Below are 16,609 nucleotides of genomic sequence, written 5' to 3'. Positions count from 1 at the left end.
AGGATGGGCCTGCTTCTCAGGCCCCCAGAGAATTTAAAATGCGGGGCCCAGGACCATGGCCAAGCAGCTGGTTGCATGCTGGGGTCAGGCGAGCATGCTGAAAACACAGCCATGCTCCGTGAGGTCTCATCACCCAAGTGGAAGCATCTCAAACAACCGCGGCCCTGAAGGAGAAGCACCCAGCTCCCTCAGCACCTGGCCTTACCCTGTGGCACCCCCACCCCGACCCACCCAAGCAGCTCAGGGGTCCCAGGGGCAGCTCAGGGGAGAATACCATCTGATGAGGGTAGGGGAGCCCCTAGAAGCCTGTACCTCTTGCCTCATCGAGCTAGACAGCACAAGGCCCAGGCCCCAACCCACACCAGGGCTTGAGGTCAGAGGGGTCGGGGTGGGGGGAAGGGGGTGGAGGCAGCAGCAGGGGACAGGGGCAATGGTGTGCCCCCAGCAGATGGAGGGACTCCTGCCCCATTGGCAGGAGATGTTGCTGGAGTGGGTACGCTGAGGTTGGAGCTTTGCTGATAGGAGCATAGGGCTGGTGGAGTCAGGAGGGCATTCCGTAAGGAGAGTGTGTTCACACCACATGCCCACACGCACACGTGTGTGTGTAAAGGCCCAGCCTTCAGGGCGCAGATCCCATCAGGGAGCCCATGGGAGATGTAGCCACCTGGAGAGGAGACAGGTGTAGGGGGTCGCCTGAGACCTTGATGCCGGGTGTCCAGGATTTTTCTTGGGTGGGGTGATACTTCATCTGCGTTTTAGAAAGATCTTCCGGGGTGGTGCCCAGGAGGCTGGGGTTAGTTACCTTGTTAGATGACAAGTGATCTGGACCATGGGATCCCATGGGGGGCCTGGAAGGAGCACGAGGGTCAGGGGGCCCCAGACGACCCCCATCTATGGCCCAGGCTGCAGGAAGGAGTGCACCTGGGGGTGAGTTCAGCTTCCATGCTGAGGGGCTGGGGGGTGGGGGCTGCCTTCCCAGGGGGTGACTGCACACTCGTGGTGGTCATTGCCAGAAGGGTGGGTTGAAAGGTTGATCTGGCTCAAGGAGAGGCGCCACCCGGGTGAAGAGGGTAAATAGGACAGATCCAGCTCCAGGGAGCCCAGGGAACCCTAAGAGTGGGGCTCTGAGTGGGGGCAGGGGAGGGGCCCACAAAGTACCTGGCAGGCTTCAAGCAGCAGCAGCTAAGGAGGAGAGAGTCCTGAAGGGTCTCAGGGAAGGAAGGGGACCCCAGAGTGGTGACCCCATGAGGCAGGTTGGCGGTGGGCCTGTGCCCAGTCCTCCTGCCCTCCCGCCACCGTCCTCCCATTTCCTCACAGCCTCCCACTCCGTGACATTGGGGTGTCTGTGTCCTGGAGCCTACCTGGCATCTTTGTCCAGGCGGGGCGGCTGAGGCTGTGGAAGGCCTTACTCTCACTTGCCCCAGCCCAGGGCTGGCCAGCTTGGGTCGGGGCGGATGAGACGCTGCCTGCAAATGGGCCAGGAGCACTCCTCGGCCGCATGAGGGGTTTGGACAGACACTGGATGCCCAGGGAGCCAGTCTCCTTGGGGTTGGAGCCCAGGTGCTCTGCTGCCCAGAGGAGAACCCCGCACAGGCCGCAGCCTGAGTCCCTCCACCTCCCACATCAGCCTCCGCGTTTGCTGCTGCTGTTTTGACAGCGCTTGACAAGAGCAGGCAGGTGGTCCCAGCCCCAGAAATCCGACCCAGAGCTAGGGACCCCCTCCAGGATGTGGGCCGCTGGCTTCCAGGAGCGCTGGCCGCCTCCTTGGCTTTCACAGTGTTGTGGCAGAGCCCCACCCAAGAACACTTTGGTTTTGGAAATTGAGCTAATTAGGTTTAGCCCAGGCTACCCTCTTCCCCCTTGCTTTAATTAGCAGGAAATTGACAAGGAATTTACACGACTGAGGACAGTTTTACAAGTTCCAAATGTTTCTTTTGTTCCCTCTCTAGGCTCCAGGCCATCCCGGCTGCCCATCCGCCACCCCAGCTGGGTGTAGAGGGGGTCGGTCCCTCCAGGTCCCCAGTAACCGAGCCCCAGCTTAGGGAGCAGTGGGTGTCTGCAGGGCTGGCCAGGGACCCTGGTAGAAACCAAGGCACCCCAGGTTAGGGGGGGCCCAGGCTGGCCCCATTCAGGGAGCTGGGGGAACACCCCCCAGCCACTCAAGCAGGATGGGCCTGAGCTGCAGAGACATCGAGAGCCCATAATGTAGGGGTGGCCGTCTGGACTATTTGCCTTTCTTCCTTCCTTAAAGGATCACCCTAGCCCCTGGTGCAGAAGGCTTGGGGGCCTCTCAGAGTATTCAGAAGGTAGGTGGGCTGGGTCCTTCACTCCTGGCCCATTCTCAGACGCATGTCCGCCCAGAGCCTCACTTCCTCCTGGGCGGGGGTGTCTTGGCACTTACAGGGGCTACTAAAGGCCGCCAATTTTGCTGTCCACAGTACGCTATCCTGCTTTCAGGGGCCTGCCTCAGATAACTCTCCACGTGGCTGGGCGTCCTGAGCTGTGTAGTAGCCACATCATAGCACATGCTGTCCACTTTTAGCCATCCCCCAACTATAAGCCCCTGGAGAAAGAAATGGAAACCCACTCCAGTATTCTTGCCTGGGAAAATCCCACGGACAGAGGACCCTGCTGGGCTACAGTCCATGGGGTCGCAGAGTCGGACATGACTGAGTGACTAAGCATACAACTATAAGCCCACAGCCTCCTTAGCCTTTAGAGTTCTGATGGCTGTTTGTAAAGACCTGATCACTTTGCACTCCTCCAGCATCATGTGGGGTTGGGGGAGATACTGCAGCCCCAGACTCCACCCCCGTGAGTCCAGCGAGGACACACTGCCACCTGCTCCCGCCCTTCCTCCACTAATCCTCAGGGTCCAGCTGGGCATGGTAGCTGTGCTCTTTTCAGCGTTCCTCTTCTAGGGGTGAATATAAGTCAGAACCTCTGGGGCATGGGGAGTCGGTATTGAATGGGGACAGAGAGCTTCAGATTGGGAGCATGAAGAATTCCAGAAATGGACAGGGATGAAGGTTGCACACCATGAACATAGTAGCCACTAAATGGCACACTTTAAAATGGTTAAAGTGGTGATATTTATGTTAATACGTTTTCTACAGTTATAAACCTTCCCTGGAAAGTACCAGTGGGTCAGGGTCAGCCGGTGATAGTGGGGAGGCACCTGGAGCAGTGTCTTGGGGGCACTGAGCCCTCCGGCACCTGCCTTGAGCTTCTTGTTGACCTCAGCTCTCTTGACACGCAGATAACTTCTACCTGCGCAACCTGGCCCCCCAGCCCACGCTCCTGCCCGCCAACCACAACTTCCCCAGTGTGGCCCGGGCCGCCCCCGGCCACCCCATCGGCTCCTGCAGCCGCGACCGGGGCGAGGCCAGCCACCTGCAGAAGGGCACCAAGGAGTTCGACCGCTTCCTCATGGGCAAAGAGAAAGCCGGCAAGGCGACAGAGGGCAAGGAGCGGCCAGCAGCAGAGGAGGACGTCGCCCGGGGGCGGCACAAGCTGGTGCTGCCCATGCCAGGGGACTCTCACTGCAAGGAGGGCAGCATGGCCCGGGGAGCCTGCGAAGGCCGCCCCAAGCACCTGGCCTCCTGCCTTCTCAACACCAAGGTGCTCGACGGCGAGCTGGGCCGGTCTGCGCTGGCCAGCTGCGCGGGGGCCGTGCTGGGGCGGCCGGGTGTGGGCATGCCGGCCTCTGGACGCTGCGCCAAGGAGGCGGCGGGCCCCACGGAGCCTGGGCCAGCCTTCAGCGAGTGCCTGGAGCGGAGGCAGATGCTACACCATGCCGTGTCCTACACAGTGCCATCCGGCCTGCCCGCGGGGCCGCCCCCTCCCCTCAGCACAGCTGCAGCCGGCCCCTTCCCCTGCCTGCAGCTGCATGGGGGCCCGGATGGGCTCTGCCCCTTACAGGACAAAGTCCCCCGGGACCTGAAGGCCAGTGGGCCCACCTTTGTGCCTTCCGTGGGACACCTGGCCGACAAGAGCCGCCCCTTCCAGGCGGCCGAGGCCTGTGCCGTGGTGGGTGAGGGCAAGGATCGGCACCTGGAGGCAGCTGCTGCGCCTGACCATGCTGCGCCTTACGGGGTCTCCTACGCCCACCTGAAGGCCGAGGGCAAGGGTGAGCGGCGGTCCGGGAGCTTCGAGGCGGCCCTCAACCCCCGGCTGAAGGGCCTGGAGTACCTGGACAGTGCCGGCCCCGAAGCCCCCTTCCCCGGGCTCCCCAAAGCGGGTCTGGACAAAAGCGGCTACTTTGAGTTGCCTACCCCCTCGCAAGACTGCGCCCGGCCTAATCACCAGGACCCACTGGGCGGGAAGGTCACCCAGGCCTGCTGCACTTTAGACAAGGCTGCCAGCAAGGAGACTCCTGTGGGTGCCCCCGGGGCCCAGAAGGTGGCTCGCATCCGGCATCAGCAGCACTTGGTGGCCCCTGAGGTAGAACCAGGGGGCAGCGGGGCCGAGGCCAAGCGCAAGTCTCTGGAACTGGCGTCTCTTGGCTATGGCGGGCCACCCCCGCCCCCATGGAATGTCCAGTCAGGCCAGGGGGCCACCATGGCCATTGGCGAGGAGCGCAAGGCGGGCGCCTATCTAGATCCCTTTGGTGGCACCCTGCAGCAGGCTGCCCTCCTGTCACAGGACCTGCCCGCCCCTCCCGACGAGGTCTCAGCCATGAAGAACTTGCTCAAATACAGCAACCAAGCGCTGGTCGTTGGCCAGAAGGCACCCTTCGTGGGCCTCGGAGGCCTGAAGGCCAGCTGTGCCCAGCAGGATGGGAAGTTCCCAGCCTCCAAGGGTGCAGGCCAGGCCCCAGGCGAGGTGGAAAGGCCAGACTGTGCCCGAAGCCGGGAGCATGATGCCACCCACAGTGATGGGGAGGTGCGGCAGCCTCCCGTGGGCATTGCGGTAGCCTTGGCCAGGCAGAAGGACACGGTGAGCCGGTCGGAGTCGGCCTACAGTGCCAACACAGGGCGGCAGGGCCGGGCAGCCCCCACCTTCAAAGGTACGGACCCTCCACGGAGAGGGAGGCGGGGTGGGGGTGTCACTGACCTGCCCTAGTCCACTCACCTAGGGCTCCCAGGGCTGGACCCCAGGCTTTCGCGCCCATCACCTCCCCACGTCTGCAGTTTTTCCCAGGGCTGAGCTGACCTGCCCTGCACCTTTCCCGTGAGGTTCACAGGGCAGGAGACCCCCTCAGTTCATCAGTCTCCTGGCTCGAAGTGGGGTTCCTGCTTGCTTTAGCTGTGGCTCCCTAGCCGACCCAACCCTTGTCCCTTCTGCCATCTCCCACCCTTGCAGCTGGCGGTGGGCCCCGCTCCACCCACCCGTTAGACCTGGAGGCCGAGGAGGAGAGGGCCCGCCTGTGTGAGGACCGCCTGGGGCTCGCCGGCCGCGAACTGCTGCTTCAGTAAGAACCAGGCTGCACCTTTGGGCTGGGGACTGGGCCACGCCCCTGGGGATGCCCAGTGGTGCCACATGGGATTAAGTGGCCACAATGTTAGGTTTTATGACTTGTCTCCAGGCACAGATATGCACCCACCCCCAGGCTTTGCTGGGGTTTCTGCCCACTTTGGAGGGAGTTCTGCTAACTTCCCCTCAGCTGGGGGACCAGTGCTGGTGCTGAGCGTGACCCCACAGGGTGGGGTGGAAGACCTGGGCTGGGGGTGGCTGGCGGCCATGCGGAACCCTCACCCACCCCCATGATGGACAGGGACAACAAGGACCTCGTGGAATTCGCCCGGATCCACCCATCAGGCGGCTGTCCTGGGGACCTGGCCCCCCATCTCATGATCACCGGGGGATCCTCCCTGCAGAGCGGCCAGCTGGCCGGGGACCCGGCCCCCCATCCCCACCCTGCCCACCCTCCCTGGCTGCCCCGCACCCGCAGCCCCTCCTTGTGGATGGGAGGACATTCCTACGGTCAGTGTCTGAGGGCAGGCAGGGGACAGGGCAGGACAAGAATCCTGGTGGGCGTGGTGGTCAGTGCCAGCCTGGGGCCCTGTTTCCTCCTGTGCTCTGTCTGACCTCATTGCCGTGTCTCCACAGGCCTTGGGCACCCTGCCCTGCACCAGAATCTGCCCCCCGGCTTCCCTGCCTCTGTGCCCGGCTCCATGCCCCCTGTCTTCCCCCTCTCCCAGGATGCCCCCACACAACTAGTCATCCTGCCCTCTGAGCCCACACCCCACACGGCCCCCCATGCGCTTGGTAAGGGCCTCTCGGGCCAGGCTATTTGCATGTTGTGGGGGGATCCAAAGCGGGTCTGAGGAAGGGAGCAGCTCCCATGGGTGCTGGGGAACGGGCAGCGAGGCAGGCACCCAGCCAGGGTCCAAGAGACAGGTGTGAGGTGAGAAGCAAGAAGTGAGGGCTGGAGGAGGCCCGCTCGGTGGCTGGGATGTGGCCCGGTCATCCTGTCTCCACCAGAGCTGACCGTTCTTCTGGCCCTGCCTGCAGCTGATGTCATGGACCAGGCTTCGCTGTGGCCCCCCATGTACGGGGGCCGGGGCCCCGCCTCCCACATGCAGCACCCGGGCCAGCTCCCCGTCTACTCGCGGTCCCAGTTCCTGCGGCAACAGGAGCTGTATGCCCTGCAGCAGCAGCAGCAGCAGCAGCAGCAGCAGCAGCAGCAGCAGCAGCGGGCCACTCAGGCCCTGGAGCTGCAGCGAGCCAGCCAATTCCAGGTACACCCCGGCCATGCCCAGCCAGGACCCAGGGCACCACTGACTCCCTCTGTGCTTCAACCTGGTCCAGTCCAGGAGTCCCCACTGCCCACTCCCCCCGCCTCTGCCCTGCACTACAATGCCCTGAGCATTGGGGACCCCAGCTGGGCTGAGCCTCTGCCCCACCCCAACAGCAGAAGCCTGAGGACCACCACCTGGAGCTCGAGGAGCCCGCCCAGGACAAGGCCTTGAAGTCCACCCACAAGCCAGTTGCCTTAACCCCCACGGCCAAGGGCACCCCCTCACCCGCCACCGCAGGCCCTGCCAAGCTGTCACCCTGCTGCCACTCTCCCGCCCCGAAGCCCACCCCTGCCAGCTGCCCTACACCACCACCGCATCCTGGCGCCCCGTGCACTTTATCCGTCTGTCCCACCGGCAGCCCCGGGCTAGGCTCCAAGCTGCCCAGCGCCGAAGACAAGAGTGGGGAGGGCCAGCGGCCCAGAGCCGACCTCAACACATTGGAACCAGGTGAGAGCGGGCGCACTAGGCTGGCCTTCGCCTGCCTCCCCCCCACTCAGGCCTGTCACCTGCCTGGTGGGCTGAGCTGAGTGGGGACCAGGCTACCTGGCTTGGCCCTTACAGGGCTGACCTCACCTTCCCAGTCCCCCTGATGGGGCCCGGGACAAGGTGGCCTGTCCCCCTGCTCTTTCCCTTCCTCCCTCTCCGTGTCCTTCTGAGGGACCCATAGGGAAAGCACTCAGGGTCCCTGTCCCTGGCAGATGGGGCAGGGTGAAGGTCAGGCCCAGCCAGCTGGCGCTAGAGCCTCGAGGATGAGAAAGCGCCTGGCCTGCCAGGGATGGTGGCAGGACCACAGGGCAGCAGCCATGAAGCTGGGCAACACGGAGCTCATTCTCACTGTGGGGGCCCAAAATGCCACGGCTTGAGCCCGAGGCAAGGAGCAGCAGCCTGCGGTGAAGGGTCCAAGCCCAGCCTGGCCGCTGCAACCGCTCTCCCGCCCGCTGCCCGCCAGCTCCCCACAGCTATTTGATTCTCTCTGAATTAGGCTAAGAGTTTATAGTGGAAGCCCGTGTGGCAAACATAAAACCCGTCCCAGTTCCACAATAAGGAGGCTGAGCCAGCCGAGGTGGTTGTGTGTGTGTGTGTGTGTGTGTGTGTGTGTGTGTGTGTGTGTGTGTGTGTGAGACTTTTTTTGCTTTCTTTTTTTTTATTGTAGTTAATGGGGCGTAATGCCTCCAACAGGCTGCCAGCTCGTTCTGGTTCAGGGAAAACCCTGATTCAACTATCTTGTTTTAAAATCCCCCCTTTTCTGGTTAGCCACACCACACATGCCAGAGGTGGCCTCTAGGAACCCCCCAGGGGTCCCCCCAACCCCGCCAAGGCTGTGGCAGGAGCTGGGGAGCTCACAACCATCCTGGTTGAGGAGGGGGGCCTAGGAAATCGCCCCTCCTGCCCCCGGTGCTCTTCTGCCCCTTTCAACACACCATGTCCCCATTCCTGCCTGTCACGTTTCACAAGCAGAGGGTTGGCTGGGGACCCTCCCCACAGGTGGAACTGGGGCGTTGGAGGCCACCCTCGTCCCCAGCTGCTCTCCTGACCGCGCTCCTCTCTTGCAGACCTGCCTCCCGGATACACGTGCCCCGCGGTGGCCAGCTCGGGCTTCTCCCTGCCCCGCAGCGTGCACTCATCTGACCTCTCGGACCCTGAAACTATGCAAACTGCCCCCCTGGGGGCCCAGCCTGAGCTGGCCAGGACGTTCCCACCTGGGGAGCTCTGCCTCCGCAGCCCCCAGAAACTGGAGGAGCCTGGGCTGCCCTCAGGGACCAGGGAGGCCACCCAGGACCTTGCCGCCACCCCCCACCCTGCCGAGCGGGGACCCCCGGGGAAGGCAGCAGACTCCAGTCCACTGGAGGGGGTGCGAGAACTGCGGTGCGGGGCTCACCTCGAGGGAGGGGGCCCTGAGGCCTCTGGCCAGGCTGATTCTACTCAGGGAGGAGGGGCCCAAGAGGCAAGGACCACGGAGGAGGGGCGGGAGGAGGGAGAGCTGGGGCCCTCGTTGGGGGCCGGTCCCCAGGCCATGGAGCAGCCAGCGAGGAGCCTGGGCGCCGTGGATCAGGCTGAGCCGGGCAAACAGCAGGCCCCTACAGAAGCAGAGGTGGAGGAGGTGGCCAAGTTCGAGGAGGCCGAGCTGGAAGAGGAGGAAGAGGAGCAGGACTGGGGTTCAACTCCTGACAACAGCCAGCTGCCCAGGGAGCTGCCCGGGCTGGACGCTCTGGTGGCAGCCACCATCAACCTGGGGGACCTGCCTGGCGTCAGCCCACTGGACCCTCTGCCCCCCGCAGTCCCTGGGCCACCCAGCACAGCTCCCCTGCCCCGTAGCTCAGGGATTCATGGAATTGCCCTGCTCAGCGAGCTGGCCGACCTGGAGATCCAGCAGCAGAGGACTGAGCCAGCCCTGCAAGGTGAGCCCCATCCCTCCAGAGCCCTGGGAGTTGGACCCTCAGGCACAGACTCAGGGTCAACCTTCAGCCCCACTCAGTTGTCCCCACAGTGTGGCCCCAGGTCAGGAAACCAGGCAGGTGCGCCCACACCTCCAGCATCACCTCCAGCCCCCCCTGCAGGTTGGCCGTGAGGGCAGGGCCTCAGGGCCAGGCCTGTGGCCCCGATGGTGGTGTCAGGAAGACCCCTGGGATTCTCACGATACCCTGGGGGGCAGGGGGTGTGCTCAAGGTTGTCCCCATTTTATGCACAAGGATGCCAAGGCCCACAGGTTGAGGGGTGGGGGGCCCAGGTCACTAAATGGTGATCTCACAGCCAGGAAAGGGGAGGAGAGATGGCGCTCTATCTGCAAGCTATCACCACCGTGGGTTCTGCAGCTCCCGAACCTGATACCTGCATGGGGTCCAGCTAAAGACACAGTGACCCTCGCCTCCCAGGCCCTAGGGAGGTGAGGCCCCCTAAGCCTCACCAGGCCCCCGGAACTGACCTGCTGGGAAAATTGCTCCTGGGCTCCCTGCATCCCACCCAAGGGCCAGGCCTCTGCTTAGGCCTCTCTAGACCTTAGGTCCCCCCGAGGGACTCCACCCAGGCTCTCCCAGCTGGAACCCCAGGGGGGCAAGGGGAAGCACCCCCAGCCAGGCACTGTACCAGGTTGACGTTTATAGAAAGAACCCAACAACATCCTCAGCTGGCCTGCCCGTCTTCTCAGCATAATGAACTCTCACAGCCCACAGCCAGCCGCCAGCACCTCTTGTGCTCCGTGGAGATAAGCGAAAGTTCTTGTTAATTTCCCCGAAGGCCTCTGTGTCACTCCTCTGCTGTCTGACCAGAGGGGCCACCACTGTGCTGGTGAGGAGAGTGAGCCAGTGAGCCCTTGCTGGTCATGACCCCTGGAGAGGTGAGGTGAGGTGGCCCTGGGCAGGGGTCTCTGCTGCCCAAGTCACCTTGTGAGTGTGGCTGGCGTGAGGGTGCACTGAGCCGATGCCAAGCACCATGTGTGTGGCCGCCCAGTCGGTGCCTGTGAATGCCTGCTGGACCCATGCCCATTCATTGAATGGATGCTCACGTGTAGACCACGTGTGTCCCATTGTGGGCGTTGCAGCTGCCAGTCCAGGCCAGGCCCTGCTGTCACTGCTGGGTCTCCACCCCACCCTCCCCTTCTGGAACCTGCAAGCCCCCACTCTCCCCTCTTGTTTCTCCCAAGCCCCCCACCCTCCCTTCATAGAGCCCTCGGGTCTTCACCCTCCCCTTGTGCCGCTCCCAGGCCCACCCCTTCTCACTGTCCCAGTTAATTGGCCGGTGTGCGCAGCCTCTCAGCTCTGGAGCTGTTCCCTACAAGCTCAGTGACTGCCTTGCCTGAAATTAATTAGGAAATCAGCTTGTTTTCAGAGCAAAAGGGAGGACTCATAGAAGGAGAAGACAGGAGAAGAACATCCTGGGAACAGGCTGGGATGCGGAGGGGAGAGGGAGGAAAAAGACCCCAGAGGGTCAGCAGGGCCTCCCGCCGCCCTCTTGTCCTTGAGTACATCCCCCTGAAGTATATCCCAGGCTGGGGAGAGCTGCTGAAAGGCCAGACGGGGACCCCTGAGAAGTGGGAGTGAGAAAGGTGACGTGGCCCCTGGCTCCGTAGCCGGGCCCCAGGCCGTTTGCTCCCATGCTGGAAAGAGCTCTGCTCTCACTGGTGTGGGCGTCGAGAGCCCTCACTACCCCCACCAGTAAGACTTGGCCCAGGACCCTGGCTTATCCCCCATCTGGGCTCAAGTCCAGGGAGCTCAGTGGGCAGACTGCCCAGCCCGCAGACCTCCATTCCAGCTGGGGCAGGAACTCAGGCCCCAGACAGAGCCCTGAGGTTGGGAGGAAGTTGGACACCTCTGGCCATTCGCTTATCTGACCATGGATTTTTAGGCCTGCCTGCAGGGGCCCATCCCCGAGGCTCCCAGAGTGCCCCCCTCGGCACTTGGAGTGGCCATCAGGGGCCATGCTGCCCACTGCGCTTCCCATCTACCCTGGGATTTTGTGAAGCCCAGGCCCCGTCCCAGAGTATGGTTGCCCCTTCTTTCCTGAGGGACCCGCCCAGTTTACATGATGAGCTGAGACCCTCCTTTTGATCCCTTTTGATCTGCTACACTCCCTCCTCCCACCTGCTCCTGGCCCCAAGAGCTTCTACTGGCCTGCCTGGTTGGGAGGAAACCCAAGTCTTGCGCCTTTACTGTACCTTTGGAGCCTGAACCTGCCTGGAGAGCCCAGCCCCACATCCCTCCTGGGACACAGGGTGTAGACCTGGAGGCTTGGGGGGTTGGACTATTGTTGTCTGCCCCTGCAGCTCCCTGAATCAGAGAGCAAGGCAGGGTCTCGTTTGGAGCCCAGCACCACCAGTACCCCTGCCATCTCCTTGAGCCCCCCATTCCTGCCCCACCCAGAGCTCACCTGCAAAACTTTGCCATCTTAGCAGGCTTAGCCTGAGGAGTGAGAGGCAGGGAGGAACAGGGAGGCTTCCCAGCAGTTACAGTGACCTCAAGGGACAGGCAGACCCTGTGGAACTTTTAGCTGAAATGGAATTTGCACATATCAGTGCCCCAGCCTGAGGTGGGAGAAGAAAGCCCCCGCAGCCCCTTCCCTGTCTTCCCAGGGCACCTTTGAGCCAGCATCCCACCTCTGGCCTTGACCTAGCACTGCATCCAGAGGGTTGAACTTACGGTGTCCACCTGTGCTTTGTCACATTACTGAGAGTGGGTCACCCTGATGACTCTATCAAGGCTGTGACGGGGCACCTTCTCTATTGTAGTTATTCAGCGGGAAGTGTCTGAAATGGTGTGATATCTCATTCCTTTTCAAAGGTTGGATTCACTCATTAACATTTATATCAGTGTAACTTGTGGATATTTATTCACTTCAGTCCATTATAACATGTCACTGTCACCGTTTAATCTGGTGATTGAATTGTCTCAGGTTTGGCCCCTTCAGCTGGATCGTTCTCTGAGCACATCCTGTGTTCCCAGCTCGTACCCGAACCTTCTTGGGCAATGTCCCCAAGAAGGCTGATGCCTTTCCTCAGAGGATATTAGAAGCCACGTTCAGGGTGCAGGTGTGCTCATTAGCGCTAGGGTGTTGCTGCCCTCAGGTCTTCTTCGGGGGCAGAACTGGCTGTGTGTTCTAGACGTCATGACTACCCACTATACACCTCCAGCCCTAGGGACACTATCTGACCCCATAGGGCTCATCCTGGCCGGTCCCTCCCCAGCGATAGCTCATAGGATCTGCCCACCTGCGTGTGCCTTACCCCTACCTCCGTCTCTGCCACCACCCCCTCCCCATCATTTTATTCAGCCCCAAGTCTTCACTCCAGGCCTGTCTCATGAATGGACACTGCCCTCCACTGGCTGGGCTCTGACCCCGCACTGGACTGTCCCTCCCCACCCACCAGGGCTGTGACACTCCGCGTTTTCATGAATCTGGAAGAAAGCAAAAATGCAAGGCAGTTGCTGCTAGAGCATAATGAACCCTAGACCTTAACAAAATCGTTTGGTCACTGTCCTGAGGATTTGTGCCATTCCAACTGGCCTGGCCCACGGTAGCTGAGGGTGACATCTCCCTCACCCAGAGCTGAGGCGAGGGCTAGGTGTCTGACCCAGGGACTGTCTCATTGTTCCCGGCCGCCTCACCCTCGCCCTTGGCCTGTGTGTCTCAGGGAGCCAGACAGCCTATGGGTGAGGTGGTGGTACGGGGTGGAAGCATGATGCAGGGTGGGGTGAGGGGTAGTCTGGGCTGTGCTGAGATGCAAGGTGACATCAAGAGACTCTCTGAGGGACAGTGTGTGGCCTGTTCTCATCACACTGACCCGCCTGTCCCCTGCAGAGGAGGAGGATGTGCTGGCCTTCAACCTGCAGCGCCTGGCCACTCTGGCCTCAGCCTGGTCCCTGGTCGAAGCCGCTAACTTGGACAGCCCCGCCTCCTCGGCCCAGCCTCCAACTGCTGACCCCTGCAGGGCTCCCGCACTCACCCCCCGCATGCAGATCCTGCGGCGCAAGGACACCTGGACCCCCAAGACCAAGCCTGTGAGTGGTAGGGGGGCCCTGGTCGCCCCCATTGCCCGCTGCCGTGACGGTGGGCGGGGCCTCGAGTGCCCAGCCTGGCCGCCTGCCCACCCCATCATGGTCTGCCCACCTGGTGGGCTCACAGGGCCCTGTGCCCCTGCCCACTAGGTGTGCCCACTGAAGGCTGCCATCGATCGGCTGGACACGCAGGAGGTGGAGATGCGTGTGCAGCTGGCGGAGCTGCAGAGGCGCTACAAGGAGAAGCAGCGGGAGCTGGCCCGGCTGCAGCGCAGGCACGACCATGAGTATGGCCCAGGCCGGCAGCAGGGTGGAGAGGGTGGGAGTGTGGCTTGTGGAGATGCTCCCATTTCAGGGCAGAGGTGGGCATGGCCCAGCCCAGGGCCATTGCCTTGTGGCCAGGGGTAAACCTGTGTGTGATGGGCTGAGCGGGGGCCAGAAGGCGGGAGGCCTGGGAAGGTCCCCAGAGGCAGTGGAACCGTGAGGCAGTCACCCAGCAGAGAAACCAAGATGCGGTATGGTGTGGGAGGGAAGAAGTACGCAGCAGAGGCTAGTGCAGGACAGAGGCTGGTCCTTGGGTAGTGGGGCAAAGGGTGAGGGTAGGGCTGTCAGGGGGCCAGGGCAGGATTGGGCTTTGGTGGGCAGAGGGCATCCCAAATGTGTCATGGCAGTGGTGGCAGCTCACCTGACCAGTGTGTGCAGGGTGGCTGGAACTGGGAAGCAAGGATGGTGGGACCCTGGCTCAGCCATGCCCTCCACGGGGCAGCCAGGCTCCCCAGGCCCAGTCTTGGGACAGCTGGCTCCCACCATATCCCCCGAGGGCAGTGACCTCTGCTGGACACTAGTCAGGGAGCCAGGAAGGGCATCAACCTCTGACCACCCTTCCTGCGGCCCCCAGGAGAGACGAGAGTTCAAGGAGCCCTGCCAGGAGAGGGCCTGGCCGGCCACGGAAGCGCAAATACACCAGTTTGCTGCCTGCCCTGCGCCCCAGTGACAGCAAGAAAGTCAAGTAAGTCCTGGGTGCAGGGGTCCCATGGGGTGCCTAGGGCTGAGGTTTCTCGATGAGGCTGGGCAGGCCCAGGTGCCCTTAAGGCCTGACCAGTGGGGCTGGGCTCCTCTCTGGCTCCTGGGGCTGCAAGAGCCCCCCCCTTACAGCTTCTCCTGAAGACCCAGAACCCCAGGCCAGCCATGATGGTGAGCGCAGCAGTGTCCAGAGCCCTGAGCTCAGTGCAAACAAGACCCACCTCCTGGGCCTGGCGCGTGGCCACACCAGCCCCACACACCTGGCCGTGGCCAGGGCGGTGGCATACCCCCTGCCCGGCCCCAGCCCCCGCCCGGTCCCACGAGTGCGAGGCGGCGTTGCGTAAAAGCCTCTTTATCTGCACCGTATAGAGTCGTTGGTCACGCTGCGGTGCTGCGCACGGCTGCCGGCACGCGGTTATTATCCATTACCCGCCCGGCGCAGTCGTTGGCGCACTCCCGGGCCTGGTATAATTGTCCTTCTCGGCTACAAATTGCCTCTCCCGGCAGGCCCATTTGCATAAATCCTCGAGTTCCTCCAAACACGATTGGCGCTGCGTGTGCGCACTGCATCAATCCTGATGATTTGGTAATAATAGTTAAATCGGCACTAAATGGTTCCTTCAATTAAGACAGAGGCAAAAAATTAATCTCAGGGCTTTATGTCACAAAACATTAGCAAATGCGGAGAAGGTTACAGGGAGGGGAATTCGCCTCGGCTGCGGGCGGGGGAGGCGATGCACCATATGGCTGGGGGGAGCCTCCCAGGGCTGTCCCTCCACCCTGCCCAAGTGTCACCCAGAGTGGGCTCCAGGGGGCTCCCTTTGAGGACTAGCCAGAACTGTGGGGGCTGCTGGCTAAGGCCAGGGCCTGGCAGGGGGCCCTGTCAGGGATCCTCTTGTCAAGGCTGCCCCACACTTGTCTCAGACCCACCTGGCACCAAGCGCCAGCCCGAGCCTGGAAGCTGAGTCCTGGTGCTTGCATCTGGCCACTTCTCCCTCTGACCTCAGAAAGCAGGCCCTGGTTAGCAGGGGAAGGAAACCAAAGCCCGGGCCCTCCCTTAAGAACTGGGGTTCCCTCCCACCTCTCCCCATTTCAGGCTCCTCTCCACTTTCCATCCCTCTTCTGGGCCCCTACCCTGCAGTAGCTGCCGACAGTTGGGCCCAGGCAGGAAGTGGGAGGGCCAACACCCAGGGGCCACGCGTGGCTCCGGCTGGCTTCCTGGCTGGCCTCTCCGGGCAGGAAGGTAAAAGTTGACTTCTGGCCACACAAGGCCAGGGCTGGGTCAGGGCCCTCGGCCTCCATCTGGGACTCATTTTCATTAATGCTATGTGGGTGAGGGAGAGGGCAGGTGAGAGGCCCAGCCCCCAGCCCCTGTTTGGCCAAGGATAGAGCAGAGCTCACAGCCTTACACCTGTGGGACACAGGGAACCAGGCTCAGAGTCAGCAGCTCCCAGAGCCCGGGAGCCAGGTTGGGGGAGATTCAGAGTCCCTCCCATGAGACCAGGAATTGAAGGCAGGGGACAAAGTTCTGAGGGGGTCTGAGCCCAGCAGTGGGGGTCCCAGGGGCTAGGAGGCGGAGCCTGGGCACGAGTTTCTCTGGCCGCTGCCCCCCATCCCTTTACTGACCGTGGCAGAGATGCTTCAAGTGGACCCCATTCTCCGCAGACTCTCCTCACTCCCTCTTTTTCCCTAACTGCAGTAGCTGCTGGCCTTTGGACTCATTAATGGCCAGGCCTGGGACCAGCACGATCCCACCCCCACCTTGCAGAGAGGCACAATGAAAGGCACCCCCACTTTCCAGGTAGAAAGACTGAGCCTACAGCCCAGAAGGCCACAGGCCAGGTCACACAGTGGCCCAGCTGGCTGCAGGGCCGTGGCCCCTGAGCAGTGGGCAGAGGGGGCCGACTGGGTAGCAAGGGCCCCAGGGGCTCAACACTGGCTTGGCTCCCCCCGCCCCAGCAGTTCTGGGTGCTTGGAGGAGTCTGGCCCAGGGACACAGCCTTGGCCAGGAAAGAGGCAGGGCCCTCACAGGGGGAAGTGGGTTTGCAGCCTTAGAGCTGCACCGCACACCCGACCCTGGCTGCCACCGCAGGGCCTGTCATGGGCACGAGGCCCGGGTGCCCAGGTGTGACCTCTGCCCCCGTGCTCCCAGGGCAGTGCGGTCTAGCCTGAGCCTGCTGTGTGCTGAGCTGCGGGGCGGTGATGATGAACCTTCGAAGAAGCGAGGCCGGCTGGAGAAGGGCACCTACGTGGGCCTGCAGCCCGCGTCTGTGGTGAGTCCCCGCTGCAGCCTTCCCCTTGGGCTGGGTGCAGGATGTCAGACAAACAGGACAGGGAGCAGGCGGAAGACCAGCC

At 62.6% G+C, this 16,609-nt stretch overlaps 1 protein-coding gene across 5 annotated transcripts in view; it reads left to right on the top strand.

Annotated features, from left to right (window-relative positions):
• The window catches only part of BAHCC1 (BAH domain and coiled-coil containing 1), a 60,871-nt gene that overhangs the window by 34,922 nt on the left and 9,340 nt on the right, over nt 1–16,609 (top strand). For 3 of the 5 annotated variants that reach the window (XM_027974268.2, XM_027974267.2, XM_042256752.2), the window contains exons 5-15: nt 3,260–5,008; nt 5,305–5,413; nt 5,717–5,925; nt 6,052–6,210; nt 6,457–6,683; nt 6,857–7,190; nt 8,297–9,142; nt 13,035–13,234; nt 13,382–13,518; nt 14,130–14,240; nt 16,407–16,527. In XM_027974268.2, the coding sequence (XP_027830069.2) occupies nt 3,260–5,008; nt 5,305–5,413; nt 5,717–5,925; nt 6,052–6,210; nt 6,457–6,683; nt 6,857–7,190; nt 8,297–9,142; nt 13,035–13,234; nt 13,382–13,518; nt 14,130–14,240; nt 16,407–16,527 (4,202 nt within the window). The remainder of the gene's footprint in view (nt 1–3,259; nt 5,009–5,304; nt 5,414–5,716; nt 5,926–6,051; nt 6,211–6,456; nt 6,684–6,856; nt 7,191–8,296; nt 9,143–13,034; nt 13,235–13,381; nt 13,519–14,129; nt 14,241–16,406; nt 16,528–16,609) is intronic. The other 2 variants (XM_042256753.1, XM_042256754.1) reach the window with 2 other exon arrangements.

The sequence above is a fragment of the Ovis aries genome, chromosome 11, assembly GCF_016772045.2.
Source record: "Ovis aries strain OAR_USU_Benz2616 breed Rambouillet chromosome 11, ARS-UI_Ramb_v3.0, whole genome shotgun sequence".
NCBI classification, from domain to species: Eukaryota; Metazoa; Chordata; class Mammalia; order Artiodactyla; family Bovidae; genus Ovis; species Ovis aries.
Note: the sequence above shows the minus strand (reverse complement) of the source record. Positions and strands in the feature narration are given on the sequence as shown.